The sequence below is a fragment of the Ostrinia nubilalis genome, chromosome 8 (assembly GCF_963855985.1).
Source record: "Ostrinia nubilalis chromosome 8, ilOstNubi1.1, whole genome shotgun sequence".
Classification (NCBI taxonomy): domain Eukaryota; kingdom Metazoa; phylum Arthropoda; class Insecta; order Lepidoptera; family Crambidae; genus Ostrinia; species Ostrinia nubilalis.
The window spans coordinates 13,016,636-13,034,787 of record NC_087095.1 but is presented as its reverse complement, the minus strand read 5'-3'; the positions used below and the strand labels follow the sequence as shown (position 1 = coordinate 13,034,787).

General features: G+C 36.7%; 1 protein-coding gene across 6 annotated transcripts in view; it reads right to left on the bottom strand.

The window, feature by feature from the left end:
• Window positions 1-2,265: 2,265 nt before the first annotated feature.
• LOC135073975 (uncharacterized) overlaps window positions 2,266-18,152 on the bottom strand; it is a 171,259-nt gene continuing 155,372 nt past the window's right edge. For 2 of the 6 annotated variants that reach the window (XM_063968249.1, XM_063968250.1), the window contains exons 6-13: window positions 10,572-10,730; window positions 9,157-9,213; window positions 7,215-7,281; window positions 5,866-6,389; window positions 5,536-5,728; window positions 5,052-5,224; window positions 4,602-4,971; window positions 2,266-4,506 (exon numbers count right to left, since the gene is read on the bottom strand). In XM_063968249.1, coding sequence (XP_063824319.1) covers window positions 4,046-4,506; window positions 4,602-4,971; window positions 5,052-5,224; window positions 5,536-5,728; window positions 5,866-6,389; window positions 7,215-7,281; window positions 9,157-9,213; window positions 10,572-10,730 — 2,004 coding nt within the window. In that variant the 3' untranslated portion in view covers window positions 2,266-4,045. The remainder of the gene's footprint in view (window positions 4,507-4,601; window positions 4,972-5,051; window positions 5,225-5,535; window positions 5,729-5,865; window positions 6,390-7,214; window positions 7,282-9,156; window positions 9,214-10,571; window positions 10,731-18,152) is intronic. The other 4 variants (XM_063968251.1, XM_063968252.1, XM_063968253.1 and 1 more) reach the window with 4 other exon arrangements.

Sequence of the window (18,152 nt, the reverse complement as noted above, 5' to 3'; positions counted from 1 at the left end):
ATGAAACTTTACAGTATTATTGTTGATAACCCAGAATAACATATAGGCTATAATTTATGAAGATCTGTGACAAACTAAATTTCACGCGGGTGAAGCCGCGGGCAAAAGCTATTTAAAAATATATTCAAAGTGAAAACAATTTTATTGTACCTGTTTTTTTAACTTACCTCTCTTCAGAAGTTTAAAAGTCACATGTAGGCAACCAGCATCACCAACCCTCATCTAGTGCTTACACAATAATAAGTATCAAATATTCCTTACCATTTCAGATGAGCTTTGTAAGATTGCGTTAAGAATAATCAAATACAGTTTCCATGGAGTAGCTTAGTTTCATCTTACTTAAGCCAGTAGGGAATATCGTTTCAACCGAATAGTGTAGCGACTTTGCACTAATAAATAAATAGCGTACTTTATACCGCAGTTTGCATAAATGGCATAGGGTTTCTCCTTTAGATGTTTCCGCATAGATATGAGATTATGTTGATAAGCTGGCCAATATACGTCACATAACTTTCCATGGTATTATCTATTAAGTTTTATGCAGTGACTGAATTATACACTTTGCCCATGAAATGTACAGGGTGCAGTGTGAATTTATACAAGCTTGTATAGTTATTGATACAAACTACAGCTATCAATGTTTCTTTCTTTCTTTCTTTCTTTCTTTCTATCACATGCCAAGTTTTTTTACTATAATAATTACTAAGCGAGGAGCTAGAGATATTTACTTATTTAGTATTTACGAATCATCCTGTATATAGGTCAATTCTGTACAAAAACTGGACTTGAAACTTGACAAGCGTAGGCACAAGACACGGAAGTTCATTGTATGCACAAATATATAAAATTATTTTTTTTAAGAATGAATACGGGCATAAATTCATAGTTTGAAAATAAAACACCGACCGACACTGTCCGTGCTGGAAAAGAGTAAATAAATAAAGCAAGGAAGGCACAAGAGAATTGTTTAATCCTATTTTCCGCTCAGAATAACCTAAGACTTTATTATTTCCTCGTTTTCAACGCAGCGTCAAAAGTACTGTAGATCCCACACCAGTGAGCACGCTTTCTTAGAGAGACGTATTACTAATATTTACCCAGCCGTGAATCTTGTTATCTGCCAATAACTGCATTCAATTATCGACTTAAACACGTTGCCTTAAAGCCGTGGCAAGTATTCATAATTAATTCAGAGTTCAGACTGCAACTGCACTAGTCGAATCGATACGCGTTATGCGGAAAGCCACAGGTATGTAATGAAACAAACACTTTGACTTTGATTAAACGGTGTCCATTAGTTCGTGATTTCAAATGTCGATGTTCGGGCAGACTGCGACTAAGGAATTTTGATACTTGATGTGTTATTTTCAGGAAATAAATCAATTTATACTGAGTAAGAGTGCTTTCAGGTTTGTATCACGTATAAAAGCATAATTTGAAAGTAGATTATCGCGGAAAGAAACTAAAAATACTTACGGTACTATGTACTTATATCGTTGGTACGCTATTTCTTTAGGTTCTCTGATACCGGTTTGTGCGTAAGACTTGAATAGTCAGTAGTTGCAGGTTTGTTTTTAAATTGTCTGTACCTATTACAACTCTGTACAAATGACAGCACATCAGACTATATATTTTGACATATAATTGCCTTTATTACTAAGGACATAAGAAGCCATGCTTAACTTGACTGGCTCTCGTCTGTACATAAGTTGCTAAAGTACTATTAACAGTTATACCTCCCGAACATCTTGTGTTATTTTTACTGTGTCATCCCTCCCTAGTTGGTAGTCCATATTAATAAATTCCTCATCGAAACCCGAAAGCTTACATGTCCATGTAACATTATAATGGTTAAAATCGTTATATTCGAAAGGTTACTTTTGGTACTTTTTATAATTCTGAGAATATTTTAATATCCGCATAACATTTTGCTGATGTAAATAATTTGGTTTTACGATGTACTTTCTTGGAAATATTACCACGGCCTCATTCATGGTTATGTACACGTTTATATCATTTTATTTAGTGGTGTCTGACTCTGCACTCGTTATGTACAAATAGTGTTAAAAATAGGAAAACATTTTAGGCTAGGTTCCACCATCTTACTTTTAACAAAAGTCATAAGTCTGTCAAATTCCATACAAAAAACACCGGTTAATGTTACAGTTACGGTTAAAGTAAGGTGTTGCAACTCAGCCTTATTGTTTTTCTGCTAGAAAATGGGTGTGGTTGCTTTTGTGAAAAGGGTAAAAAATAAAATTTTATAAATTTTGGATTTATTTATTTAGAATCCTTGTTTGTAAACAGATTTGTAAACTTACAAGTAAGGTCTGTTTTAAAAAAATATAAATATTGCTACAAAAAGTTACTGCAGTATATGGCTAAAACAAATAAAAGGAAAATGTGAAATATACAGCTTAACCATTAATAATCACAAGTCTTAACACAATGCGCTAATTGTTAACATCAAAATGTGTGAAGTCAAAATTCTACCTGAGCGTTCATAACATAATTTGATTATAAATAAATTACTTTCATAACATTTATTTTGAATAAAGAATTATTTATTGAATATACAATAATTTTCAAAAGAAATATATTCTATCTACAATATACAAGTAACAAACATTTATCTATATACATTTAGTAGTTCGGACTAGTTAACGATCGAAATCGAAAATGTGTCGTAAGGAGTTTTTTTACAAAATGTACACAAAAGAACACCTTGTAGCAGTCGGGATAGATGTCATTAGGGCCTGAAACTGAGTTGACTTAAATGCTCATGTTACATGTCTATATTGGAACTATTTGATTGTCTAAAATAGCTAAAATCTTAGAGACATACATTTTATTTTTACTTCTCTACAATTCTGCACAAAATTCGTTCCTCAAGACCATGTAACATTTAATGACGATGTAAATCTCAAGATGATATTACTTAAAAGTGTCAGTCTTCTCAGTTCCAAGCTCAACACTGTAAAATCATCAAATTGCAAAATCATGACTCGGAAGATATGAGCGAAATTTAAAATTTCACACTCAAGGGCACTACACTATACTGTACATGCGGGCCACCGCATAAAGCTCTCTTAAAAAATTACAAAAGGTCAACATATAATAATTAACCTATCTATCAAAGTATTTACAATTATTGCTATCAAACGACGCGCTTTCAACGCTCCAGTTATTTCCATGAACTGGCTTATTGCCTCCGCTACAAATTAAATACAATATCAGCAATGCTTTTTTAATTACGCTCTGTTCGAAATACCATTGGAAAAGTCGAAAATGAGATACCACCGCTTTTCATTGCACCCGCAACAATTACCCAGCACAAAATTATCTCCAACCATGCTGGTATTTACAACAAAGCGCGTTATAAACTTACAAAGCAACTAAAGCCTAATTGGCGCCTCAGTGATATGCCATTAAATTCATTAACGGAATGATAATAAGAGCGACCTCAAAACGTTTCATTCTGAAATCGTAACGAATAACTTATTTAATAAATATTCACAGTTGAATTAACATTGGCCGGCGCAGTTCGCGTGGACTAAAATAGTTACTACATGCGACCATTACCAACAGATTCATTCTGGTCGGTTAAAACCCATTATTGAATACGCAACTCATTTTTCCACATAAATTCGAATACAAAGTAACAATAAACTAACGCATTCCTCATTAATTAGGCCCATACTCGTTCGCAAGATTTTATATAGATCTAAGAATCGAATAACTTTGGAAAGACCATAAATATTATCGGACATTAATTTAGTCACATACATCGATCACTACTTAGCGCCGCCGGTACGCTCAACAAACTCGTAACCGAAATTCAAAACACTCAGTCTTTATCATTAATGTTAACGTAGCAGATATTGTCTGTGAAACTTGGTGGTGTTGTTTGGCGTGCCCGCTAGTTATTGTCCTGTTCGCTTCCGAGCGGTGGAAGGTCGGCGGGGGGAGCGGAGGGGGCGGGCGGCGCGGCCTGCGCACGCGCCCGCGCCGGGTCCTAGGCCAGCGCGGGCGCGGCGGGCCGCGCTCAGGGGCGGTGGGGATGAGCCGAGCTCAACGAAGAACTACTCACACCAGAATCACTACTCTTCTCGGAAGCACACGGCTCACCACCCGCCACGAACTTCACCACATTCAACCTATGATCAGACTCACAGGTATCATCTCTAGCCCCACCCGGTAATCCTACAGTACGCCCTGTCGTTCTTTCCACACCGGTTCCTGGATAACGCTCGATTCTGTCGCATTCCAGGTCGTCAGGTTGTCGCCGTCGAATCGACCGCTTTGCTTGAGGAGCAGGATCTGGTGGCCTGTGGCTTGGCTCATCTGCTCTATGCACAAGAGGTGAAGTTCTGACGCGAACTCCGCCTACTCCAACGCCGGCTTCGTAGCAACCAGAGTCACGGGGAAATTGACGACGACCGAATGGAGATTCACCTCCTTCCGAGCTCGATCCGCCACCTTCACCCTCACCATCACCTTCTCCACCTATCAAAAAAACAAAACGTCATGTTTAAAATGAAAATTAAATAATCATAAGAGTTCAAATCCATGTAAAGGGCACAATCGTGCTAGTTACTTACATTCAAGCTTATGCAGAAGTTGCACAGCGGCAAGGATTCGAGTGCGATGGTCTGGCGTCATTATGCCCAAGTAGTCAAGATCTGACGGTTCAATCTCTTTAAATAATTCTATATCTTCATATCCATTTCTAGCAAAGGCCACAGTATATTCCGGCAGATCTATTCTTCTTAGCAGTTCTTCGACGCTCCTTGGCCGTGTCTCCCATAGTCTTTCACGGCTCTTACACCATTTTGAGGATCGAGATCGCATTGTGTCTCTGTCTGACAGAACTTCGACATTGGCAAACTTGAAGTTCCCAACTTTGTTGTTCAGCACACCCCGCCAGATGCCGGACGCATTCATGTTAATTACTTCTATGATGTCCCCTTTCTGTTAAGAAACATAACCTCGTTTATATGCTGTATGAGATAAAAAAAAAACAAAAAAAAGATAGAATGAAGTCATCTTACCTTGTATCTCAGGGCATCTTTCTCATAAATATTGGGTATATAATCGACGAGTGCCCGCGCCCGACACAGCATCTGAGGCACGAGTAAGCTCCGCCCGGCTGGACTTAATTCTATGTTTTCTTCTGCCGAGAGAGATGAGTGATTACTACCAGCGCGAACCAATGCTTGTGTGCCTGTACATAAACATTTACTGACATATAAATCTCAATTTACAGCCTAACATCTCGATCAACACATTAAAAACAAAAATACCTGCATTTACATCATTGCATGACTGTGAATAGGTAGGAATATGTTAATCTAGAACATTCTGGGTAGTAATGATACACTATGATTAGTAGGAGTAGGGTGAATTCTATATTTACATGAATATGTATCTGTAAGTAACATGAGGGGGCGTTATGGTACACAGAAAGGAAAGACAACAATATTTACAAACAACGTTTATATTAACACAGACAAAGAACTCAATAAATCCACTCACTACTGCCTGATCCGCTGGGAAGACTTTCGAAAGAACTATTAGAACATGGGAATGCTTGATCGCCGCTCGTCCGCCGGTCGCTTCCTTCAGGACCCCTTTCTTGTCTTAATCTTGATATTTTCCTTTGTACATCCTGCCTAAGTCCTCTTACTTTTCCCGCTAAATTTGAAACGCCTTCACAATCTTCCTCCGACTGAAACGATAACAAATAGCTTTATTAGGGTAAGGGATATCAAAATTAAAAGCGTGGAATAGTTCTCCAGCAATTTATTAGGAAGTAGAAAATGTAACAAAAAATTGACAATAGCGATTTGGAAATGCTGCCGTTACCTGGTGAACAGTTGCTATGTGTTGCGAATCAGTTTCGCTTTCCTGGTCTTCGTAATCCGACGAAGCGGGCGAGAGCGGGTCGGCACCTATCCGGTACCCTGACATTTGCCTGTATCCTCTTCTCGAGTCGCGCTCCGAGCGGCTGGATTCTAGCGAGATGCCAGATAGTCTGGAGCCTATAGATTGAATGTCAGACGCAGCGTAATCCCCGCTTTCCCGATCTCTCGCTGTTCGTAAAGGGATCACTGTGGTAGGGTAGGGGCCGCTCTGCGGAATTATTAATCCCCTTCGGGGCGCTCTCGCTAAACTTATGTCGCCGGCACTTCTGAGCGATATCACACCTTCACCTCTCGGTTCGTTTCGTAGATTCAACGTGAAGCAAACTCGGCCATTTTGGAACGACGCAGCTGGAGCCCCGCCGCCCATCAGAAAATCTTCCGGGTCACTTTCGTACGGGGGTTCGTCGTACCAGTGCCCTCTTCCGGTCAACCCTCTCGCCTCATCGTCGTACATATACGTGTCGTCTGTAAACGAGTTCTTCATTAAACCACGGCGTAGTATTCCAAAAGTGCAAATAAAAAGTACGTGCTTAAAAAAATGCGAAAAAAGTTTACCGTAAAATGCTTTTCCAGAAAATGGCGAACTCACTGACAACACTGCAGTTTAAGCTGTGTACGAACATTGTAAGCCGTGCGTGGTTTATGCAAAATATCGTTTTTATAACAACATGCATTTAGCATTTGTCGCAACATAATCGGATGGATGGTGGTGATGTTCAAACATTTCCATTAGTCGTTATGGTTGAGTTAACTCGACATCTTTCCTTTTTTATTGAGTATTTTTTTATTCTTCATGGATGTTTGTATGATAATGAAGATGCACATCAAAAGCATGTTAACTAACATTGAAAGTCCGCCGAGAAACATTTACTTACAAAAGAAGCATTCCGCAACACTGACCAAGTCGTAAAATATCGTGCAGGCGACATGCGGAACAATTGACGTTGACCAAAACAAAAACATTTTCCTGATATTTTGATTAAAAATAAAATAAAACAAAACATAAACATTGCTGCAAAAATATAAAACAAAACAAAAGTACAAAATTTGGAAGCTTACGAATTTGCACATCGATCGAAAAGCAAAGCAGAATTACTAATTTATTGATTTTTAGATAAATCAAAATATCAAGAAGCCACTATTTATTGAAAATAACAATAACAGTTTGAATCAATTATTGAGGGAAAAAATCTTATTATAACTTTTAAAGAATAAGAATGATTTTAAAGTCAAAGAACTTTATGAAAAATTAAAGGTGTGTATTGAGTGTTTCAATGAATGAAAACATACCTCCAAAAGGGCCTCTGACTCCATCCCTTCCCATGTTCATAAGACCATGTCTTATGTCCCGTAATATCTGTAACAATGATAAATACATTAATGATATACCTTACAGATAACGCATTGATTACAGAGTATCAGAAAACTTTATGATACAAATGAATAACAAAATGATAGGTAGTGCCAGAATAAGTTATCATCTGCTAAATATCGAATAACTAGCAAGATACTCAAAATTGAGCCCACAGAAAATTAATAGATTCGACTCTACATTACTTATTGAATGTTCTGAAATAACAATCTAAAAATAATGCTGAAATAGATATGACATCTATCTCATTAACTGATGGTACAACTTTCGCATCCATCACAAAACACGTAAACATTTTATGAACTTTTAAGGAAATAACTAAATAAGAACATTTTATACCCCAATAAATACTGAAGCGAATACTCTAACTAAACCTATAAATATTTGTTTAGGAGCTTACTCGTAAATGATGTACTAGTTCCGATGTAGTACGTCATTTACCTGTGAAATATTTTCGTGGCGATATTTCCTTTAAAGAATGCGTGAACACGGTTATAAATATTCAACGGGGGTAATAAAATGGCCACTTTCTCGTAAGTAGAAAAGTATTGAACATTAACTTAATTTATGCACACTTTGCCTCCGACGCGGTGCGCCGGCTACACGAAAGGGATTTGCGTGTCGTTCTGTTCAACCACAGTACAAATTTATTCAGAAACTAGCTGCGCCCGCGACTTGGTACGCGTGAAAACCCGTTTTAGCAATATTTTTCATTCTTGCTCTGCACCTATTACTCGTAGCGTGATGGCCTTCCTCGATAAATGGGCTATCTAACACTGAAATAATTTTTCAAATCGGACCGGTAGTTCCTGAGATTAGCGCGTTCAAGTAAACAAACAAACTCTTCAGCTTTAAAATATTAGTATAGATATAGCTTTACTAGAATACCAAACTGTCTTGAAGGCGTTTCTCTCTTTTTAACGCGTTAAAACTAAGATTTTAAAATTATTTAACAGTCTAATACTTATTTTAAATTCAATGGGACATTGCCATTACATTAAAGATAATAAACGAAATAGTGACGATCTGTCTAAGATACGTTGTCAGTTTTGATTTTTCAAACTTCATATTTTTTTTTTCCAAAATTTAGTCAGACTCGGATTTCGACAAATATTTTGTTGGTAGGTTAGTTTTTTGTGAGGCTTTTATACTTCTTAAAGAGTCAAGTGAATTTGCTACATCTACTTCCACTGTGTACAAGTAAATGAGATTTTATGTTGCAGTCTTAGACAAGGCCCGTCAAGCTTTGTAGCAACCGCTGCATTTGTTTTCAGACTCATTTCACCTGTCTGGGTATTTCCAATGGTAGAGCCAATTAAGTTGAAAACTTAAAAACTTTGATATTTTGAACAAGAGTTCAAAGGTACTGGTGTGATACTCACTTATTCACGTAACCATTCGAATTTTAGGCCATGCGGTAAAAATATCGCCCGAGCCCCACATAAAAACGTAGTAACCTTTACCTCAATATTCCATAACTGCCAGAATCAGAATGGTTCCAAGCATGTCACAACGTGAGCAGTTTATTGACGTAGTAAAATTTCAATGTTCGATATTCCAAGTATCGCGGTCCGTAGTTTTACGAGCGCTCGAAATGAGCTGAGCAAGGGCTTCCGAAGTTTCGAAGGGAAGCGATACAACTGCCCTTAATAGGCTTAGCTCGAGATTAGGACACGATTAGCCCACGGTCGGCTCCTCGAATGTTCAAGCCAGTCTACAGATTACAACTAACGACTCTCGCATCAGATTAGTTTTGAATGTGTGCGTAGCTTTTTCGTGTGGGGTGTTATGGGGTGCATTACGCTTAAGCTCCCATTTGAGACTTAGCGATTAGTTGTTGTGTGTGATTCATGTATTTACCTCTTCCTGCTCCCTTGCCAACTTGTCTTTTTTCTTCATCGCTTCTTGTACCTTTAACTGTAACAAAATAAAATCACGTCAGCAATAGGTAGTATAGATACAATTGATAAATCTCGCGAAATAGCTGGTATATTATTTGCTGTCAACATTGGTATTTGATTTTGGGAGAGCTCTTAAAATGCATTGTAATGAGAGTTGGTCACCGTCAATAACTACATACACAGAAATGTAACAATATTTTACTAGCATTTACTATTTATTGATAGGAAAATGTGACGCATGGTACTAGTATTCAACTACAACGCGTGGATGTAGTAGGAAACAATATCCCGCTACCATTTTGATGTCTAGTTACTACCTATACCATATTAATTTGTTTACATACAAAACATACTTCAATAACAGAAACAGTAATTTTCTTTTTTAAATGAAATCTGTACTTAACATGCTCTCATGCATTCCTAGGTGACATATTCGTGCAAAAACTAAGTAAGTCGTGCATATAAAGTGCAAACTAATGAACAGTGCATGGTGCTAAATAAATTAAATGCATATGACACAAATTAATGCGATTATTTTCTAACAAAGTAATCCACATTGCTGTTAAGGAATTGCTGATCATTTAATTTCTTACACAAATGAAATGACCAGTATTGGATGAAAATTTTAAACCACCTCCAATTCTTAAGGCATGCCGAATAAATGTACCAAAATTGGGCCGAAATTTTGAATTTTGATTTCTCTGTTACGACTCTGTTGGCAAATTACAATAATAATATAGATAGAGTATATGAATAAATGTCTATTACAATAATTTATTATAAAATACACAAACAAATTGATTATTTAGATAGTAAAAGTATAAAATTTTAATGATGATAGTTGTTTAAATATATTTCTACTAGCACAAAGAAGTCTACAAGCATAATGTATACAAAAATAGCTGAATACTATAAAAATATACACATAAAAGCTTGCACTTATCGAATAAATTGATAAACATAAATATATTAGCCCACTAAGACACTATTGAATAAAATGTTTTGTTTATTCCATAAAAATAATTTAGGCGCCTATTTTAAACTAACAAAGTTTTAAAAACACAATTAATATAGAATTTGCCATACAGAGCTTAACAGAAAATAGCTACGCTAGCATTACGTTGGACAGATACGCCATATTTGATCCATATAATATTACACACATTTATTGTTGAAACAAAAAAAATGAATGTAAGCAAAAATGTCAAAGGTGATACAAAATAGATTTTAGAAAGTAATTATCATTTTCAAGACATTAAAGTTGAGACAAAAAAACCAAAAACAATTGCACAAATAAGCACAAATAATACAGAAGAACTTAAAAATGAAATCGTATCTGCCAAACATGATACCAACGCTGCCTATAAAGCTCACCCTATGAATCGTCTCTTCGAAGGTGTTTGGTTGGGCGGCGTTCATTTGTAAGAAGCGGAGGCGGTCGTAATCTCGGGGGTCCACCATGGACCTCAGGGCCGTGTCTGGGCCTGGCCCTAGGCCCAAGCCACTTTGTAGCACGCTGTCCGGTGTATCCACCTAAATGAAAATGTTTACTGGTGATTTTTAGAACTACAGGCCGATTAAATGCCAAAATATACAAAAAATCATGAGAGAACAGATCACACTAAATCTTATTCAATTTATCTTTAAAGAAAGCATTTGATTGCGTAGTTATTGACAACACTAGTACGCTAAAAATCACTTTAAAAAACAACAGGTATTAATAAAATTATGTATTTTAATTCAATATTAAGAAATATCTCTTTATGAAAGAACGTAACACTAATTTACAAAATAAGTAAAGGCTACTTCAGGGTACTACACTGGACCCGATATTCAAGCAATCGAAAATGTGATTTTTTTTTTATCTCTTTTAACTCTACCTACTTCGAAACCCAGATCCCTGTAGCATGATATCCAGTACGCCTACCTGAACATAAAGTTTCAAACTTGTAATTTATCGGGGATTCGGGGAACGAACTTTCATAGTTTCTGTAAAGTTTTTGTCGAACATTAAACCATCCCAGTTTAATAGAACAAGTTTGTTACAATCTCGATTTAAACGTTTTTCTCTGTAATTGAATTATGGTGTTTTGAACGTAGTATTGAAAAGTTAACGTCATTGACCTAATAGGCTAGATGACAAAATTTCAATCATTTGTCCGTCAGACAGATTATTAGAAAATATTAGACTCATACTTTTTATTTTCTTTCATAATTAAATAATAACAGTGCTACATCGAGTTGAAATGGCGCGATACGTCACGCTTGAGTAGAATTTTTACTTAAAAGTGACGTCACGCGACATTTCAACTCAATATAATAATACTGTAATTATTCAATTATAGAAAAAAATAAAAAATATGAGTCTAATATTTTCTAATAATCTGTCTGACGGACTAAATACAATTTCGATTTCATTACCCAGTCATCATCCCTATTTAATTTCAAACTGATTTTAAGCAAGAATGTTTCTAATTGGTAAGTATTGTAAAAACTGCCAATTTTAAACCCTAAAAACCAGTTTTAAAAAATAAATTATTCATTCATCTGAAATTCTATACGATATTACTTTAAAATTGATAGCAGCTTGCCAAATTGTGATCATTTATCACACTTCGACTTGTCATCGTGCTCATAAAGATAGAAGCAAATACACCGACTTCCTTGGAGTAAAAACTTTTTTCCTGAATCACGCCAGTCTTTATAATATCATGATAAATTAAGATCGTAAAGTTCATGAAAGTAAACTTGGTAAGCAATTTCAGTTAATTGCATTACCAACTAACCAGCAATTTCCGTAGGTTTATATTCAATGTTCGAGCAATATTACAAACGGATATTAAAATTTTCATGTTCAATAAACTAACGCCTTGAACGTTCTTCGCTAATAATTAGAGTTTCTTGCTTGTGAAATAGTATTATTTTGTAGATAAAGTTGCATTATTTACGGTGTTTCATTTACTGCCTGTGCAAACTGCATTATTATAATTAATTTTCCTTTTTATTAGAACGTTAAATCAACCATCGTTATTACTAGGTTGAGAAAGAATTTTGATTCATTGATCAATTTGAAAACAAGAAGATGTATAAATACGAAAGGACCATTTTTCCTCAATATTCTTACGCCCGTATTCACAAACATAACTATGAGATCTCACAGTGCGCGTGGACGCACAGGATGACACACGAACCAATCTAACTCTATTCAACGCTGTGCGTTCGATTTGCTCTTTCACTTAAGCAAATGTCGTTTGTGAATACGGGCGCTAAATATTATGTCAGTAAGTAATACCTAACTAACTAGGTACACTATTCTAAGACAAAAGCATTGTGCGGTTATTTCACTCCGCACCCAACACAAACAAACCAAAAATCGTTAATTGCCACTCCGTCGACTTTAAAACTAGCTAAGGGCAGACAAAAACGGTACAATTTATCATTTTCACTTAAGGCCGGAAAAAGCTAAGGATATCTGAATCACAATGAGGGTATGTACGGACGAATCGATTAATCATAGAGCCACAATGCTCGCCCATTAACTTCGCACTTGATAAGGGAATTATATGAATAGCCGACAATAGTCGGTCTTATAATGTGACAACCCTACAGGCTGAATTCCGACCGTGCTAAATTTATTGGGCGGCTATCAAATTCACACAATTCCTTTTTAAAATAACAGTGTTTTGGCCGTCTTTTTAAGAGCGTTTACGCCGTTTGGCGCAAAAACAGTACTTTTTCAACTCGTTACAATCATTAACCAGTAATATTACAAATATGTTATAGGCATAAATAGTTAGGCAATTTCGTCGTCTAAATAGTTAATTGAGAAAATATTGCGATTAGTTTATTATTTAAGAATTCTATCAAGATAAGTCCACAAAGGTTCTGTAAATTTCTACTTTAGCGTCAGTTTACAAGCTGAAATTTGTATGAAAATACTGTGAAAACGATTTAACAAACATTTATATCCTATAGCATAGATCCTTGGGCAAATAGTTATCTGAGAAAATTTTTAGATTTAAGCATTTTACAATAAGAAATCACAAATTAAAAGAACGTGAAATACCCAAAAATCAAAATGATTTTTTTACCAATATTCTTCCTTTATTCAACACAAAAATAGCTTAATATAATAGAAGAATATCTTATCTAAAATATTTACTTTGAAATTTAAAATAATTCATTGTAATTTTTTTTCTATGAGTATTTGAAAAGTACTATAAAACGCCGCGCACGAATCGTTCAAATTCAGTCCGCCTCGAGGCGTTCCAGAGTGAGGTCACGTCGCTCGGTGCTCTGCTGACATGTGTCACGCGTACGTTGATCTTTGACAGGTAGCTGGACTTTTATAGTGTATCCGCAAAATCTTGGTGGTAGATTTTGCGATCACGTGGTAATTAAAACATTTTATTGTTATTTTTCATTACAGTCTATTTTTACAACAAATTCTATTTCAGACGTAATGAAAAATAAAATTAAGTTATTTTTAGCGATGAAACGAAAACGAATGACGAAAATTTGGAACAGCAAGTTATGTATGTATGTATACTAATATTATAAAGAGGAATAATACTAATAATTTATTTGCCATAAATAGGTGGTTACAGAATAGTTAATAGGAATGCTCTGCCAGCAGGGTCCCACCTAGTTGTAGGGGGAACATACACAACATATTACAGTCGGAAAATCTTTGCGGTAGGTACCTCGGATTGTAGTTAGTTGGACAGTGGTCATTTGACGGCCACTTGAATCGTCTCACCCCTAAGCTTTTGGCTACCGCCGGCGCACTAAGCCGGTTGATGCCTAATCTCGGAGGCCCGGCTGCACTGAGTCGCTGACTATACTTTTGCGTCGCGCGTTGGTCCTATATGGGGCTCGAGTATGGCACAGTGCTGTGTAGTCGTGGAGCATCCTACTGTTGAAAAAAGCGCAACGCATGATATCACTGAGGCACAGGCTGAGGTAATTCGTGGATACCGCATAGTATCCGCAGTCCGTCTATTCCCGGTTGTGGACACTGACTAATGTCCCTACTGAGGATAAATGGGAAAAAAAATATTGTCATTAGTGGCGACGTACCTAACAATCCTACTTCCTATCCTACTAATATTATAACTATAACTAATATTATAAATGCGAAAGTTTGGATGTCTGGATGTTTGTTACTCTTTCACTCAAAAACTACTGAACGGATTTTGTTGAAACTGTACAGTATTATTGTTTATAATCCAGATTAACATATAGGCTATAATTTATGACAAATAAATTTCAATAAATAAATAAGACGTGTCTAAAAAGCGCATTCTATCGTCATTGGTTAAAATCTACAGCGCTGGACAAACTACTGTTTTTGACGTTCGTAAATATTCATGCGGGGGAAGCCGTGAAACGCCATCTATCAACATGATATCAAACAACAGATTTTACGAACTAAGGAGTAAAACGAGGTCCACGCGTACGAAGTCGCGGGCGGCCGCTAGTTCAAAATAAAATTAATAATATTTGTATTCATCTGGTCTTACTTGACTTTTACTTTACGTAGGTATGTCATGCACGATGACATTTGCGTCAATATTTGTGTACGTCCCCACTAGGCATAATTGGGATGTATTTTTCTAATTTGTCATAAGTTGTGAGAAAGCCTGTAGCTACAACTGGGAAAGTAGGTATGTGTCGCCACTGGTGACAATCGATATTATTTATGCCATTTATCCTCAGTGGCGACAAAGCTAGTGTCGACAACCGAGAATAGACGCCAGTTGCGAGGTGACCATAGGTCCCAAGGGGAAATGTACGTGTACGTGCACCACGAGAGGTGGAAACCAAAAGGTAGAGGCTTGAGGATCTAGGCCCTAGAGTGCTGAAGGGTACGCCTGGCCGTCAGCCAAATTTTACGTCGCACCATAGAGGCAGTTCTGCCTGTATTAAAGGAGTGGGTGCGACGGCATGATCGCCTCACACATAGGGCGACCCAGGTTCTACCGGGCCATGGGTGCTTCGGGCCATTCCTCCACCGTATAGGCCGAGAGCCTGTAGATGGTTGTCAGTTAACACTGCAGTCTTGGCACGTGAGTCACCGCAGCAGACTGACACGCTCCAACAGTGCCCAGCCTAAGCGAACGAGCGGCGGTTGGAAATGACCTCTCCCTACCAATCGGGAAGAGGCGTGAGATAGATAGATAAATTGTTTATTTGTTGTAACACACACTTTTTATAATGCTTTTAACACACACATTATGTATAGTTGCTATTGAAATTCAATTCAATATCGAAATAAAGTTAGTTAGTCAAGAAACACACTAGGTGACACCACTGGTATTTTGTTACACAGGTTAGTAATAATTTCAACAGTTGCAACATAACAAAAGTGACAAAACAACAGAAGATAAAGATGACTAGCGTTTTAAATAGTTCCCTGCGTCAGAGTGATGTGTGCCGCAGCGATGCAAAAAGCAAATAAGAGCTCAGTATAGCTCAAAAGGGCAGAACACTGATTTTCAGCTTTTGCTAGAAAACGCATGAAGCGTACAGGTACGGAACACAGTAGATATATGAGCTAAAGCAGTACGGAAACTTAGCCCTTTCGGCGAGTTAAATACCTACACTTCAACTGAGTGTTAGGGTTGGCACTCTTAATCTTTATAAAATTAATAAGGTTCTGACTTACTTATTTATTAAAACGTTTATTTAGGTTTTTTAATTATCAAATACCTAATGGAATAAATTAATTGACTAAGTAGTTAACAAAAAAATAAAACGTTAATTAGGTTCTATAATGATCGAATACATAATCGAATAAATTGATTAAGTAGGTACTATTAGAGGCCGGTAGAAGATATTCTATTCTCATAAATAAAATACCGGATACTTACTTTCACATAGCTATTGCCTCATTTTAAATACAGTTCATCACTTAGTACAAAAGCGCGCGGAGCAAATTAGTACTTTATCAAATAGAACACATAAATTGTTAAAAAGCGTAACTACGTAATTTAAAAAGAACTATTACAAAATCAGATGTAAGCACTTTATTTAAAAAGTAATATTTAATCATTTTTACAATTCCGAATTATTACGAAGTTTAAAAAATGAAAGTTCTGGTTTTGAAGATGCCGAGTTCAAGCAGCCGTATACTACGCAATACACTCGTGGCATGTTTTTTAAAAATACAGCGGACAGTGCATTCAATAAAATTATTATTAAAAACACAACGCGCGTGACACTCGCGACGGATGGACTGCGAGGTTCGCTTAGAGCTCGTGTAAAGCGTGCGTCTGTGTGCGTGAGTCTGATTTCGAACGTTTGTATGAAGCTTCCGTACTGTTTGATTTATCTACTGTGTACGGAATGAACCCGCTCGCTTTCGGAAACAATATCTACATTAGTATAAAATATATTCTTATGAGACAAATAATCTGATGGTATAGTGTGCTTACTTTCTGTGAAAGTGTTCTTTCACAGAAAGAAGCAGTGGAAAGGGGGAGCGAGAGGCCTCAGCCGACACTCCGGTTATCCGCCGCCGACACCCTGGGCGCAAGAGGACAGCTTATGGTCTCCAACTGTCCCTTCCTAACAGGCCTCGGTCGCTAGACATGGAGGTGTCTGGTGGCGGCTAAGGACGAATGCTACAGGCAACAGCCAATGGCGATGTCCCGCGTTCCCTCATATCACTCATATGGATCATGGCAGAAACAGTCAGGTTTTTAGTGGGTGTCCCACCTTCTGGTAGGAAGATCCCCACATAACCCATTAGCTGCCCCCGCAGCTGGTGGGTATGAAATGTTATGCATTTTCCTGATAAAAAAAGAATAGTTAACAGGAAAAGTTTGTTTTGAATAGAACCGATTTGAATAAATCTCTCACCATTAAAATTCAATTTTTTTTCTGCTGAACATAGGCTGTACAAAATATTCTCAAAATAGTAAAAAACCTTTGATAATTTACTATTTGATAAATAATTTACGTATTTATTATTTATCAGAACTAATGTATACCATGATTTATAATTATGGAGTCGGTGTTGGAAGATTTGAAGATTTTATAGTTTCCTTGAGCTGTCACTTGACAGCCTGGCACACTTTTACGATGGTGGATCAAAGTATTTTGGTTTGACTATAGAGCGTGAGAACACGCACACAGTCACAATTATTTTAGTGTGAATAAAAATAGCATCGAAATTACCTAAACTTGACATGCCACGCTAGACGTAAACGCTCTTAATAGCAAACCTTTTTGGATCCTCAGTTCAACAGAAAATTATCTTTAAAATGGGTTTTCATTTCGCTTTACATTTTTAGATTACAGTAAGCAGTTTTTGTGGCAAAATTATACTTATTACAAGAACGTTTCAACAGTGTTTAACTCGATGTACCATCGTCGGTAACTCGGTACTATGTTTGTATTTCTTAACAGGTAATTTCTTACATCTCACCTACGATAAGCAATACATATAATGACATAATTATTATGTTAGATTAAAGAAACACAACTAATGAACAGAACCATCAGGTGATCCGTCTGCTCGTTTGCCTCCTATCACATAAAAAAAAAAAAAAAAAAAAAAGAACACAATACAAAAAGCGAAAGCCATTTTAATGATCAAACATAACACGACAAAAGCCAGTTGAAAGAAGACAATGCCGATGAAAACACAAAACAACTGAAACTGTTTAGAACAACGTAGAAACGATAGAACCGGTAATGTATCAAATCAGCAACATACGTTTGACAAACAAACACCACATCAATCAGTCTACTACGAACAACAATGATTGCCGAATACACGTTTCACCAGCGCGACGTGACACACCGCTTTGATATTATAAAGGGATGTCCTCACTTTGGGTATTGGAATTCATATGTGTTGGCTCAGTGAAGTCAGTCTTCATTTGCGAACGACATTTGACATAATTATTTTATAAATGTGCTAAATACGTAGCGTGAGAGCTATGGCCG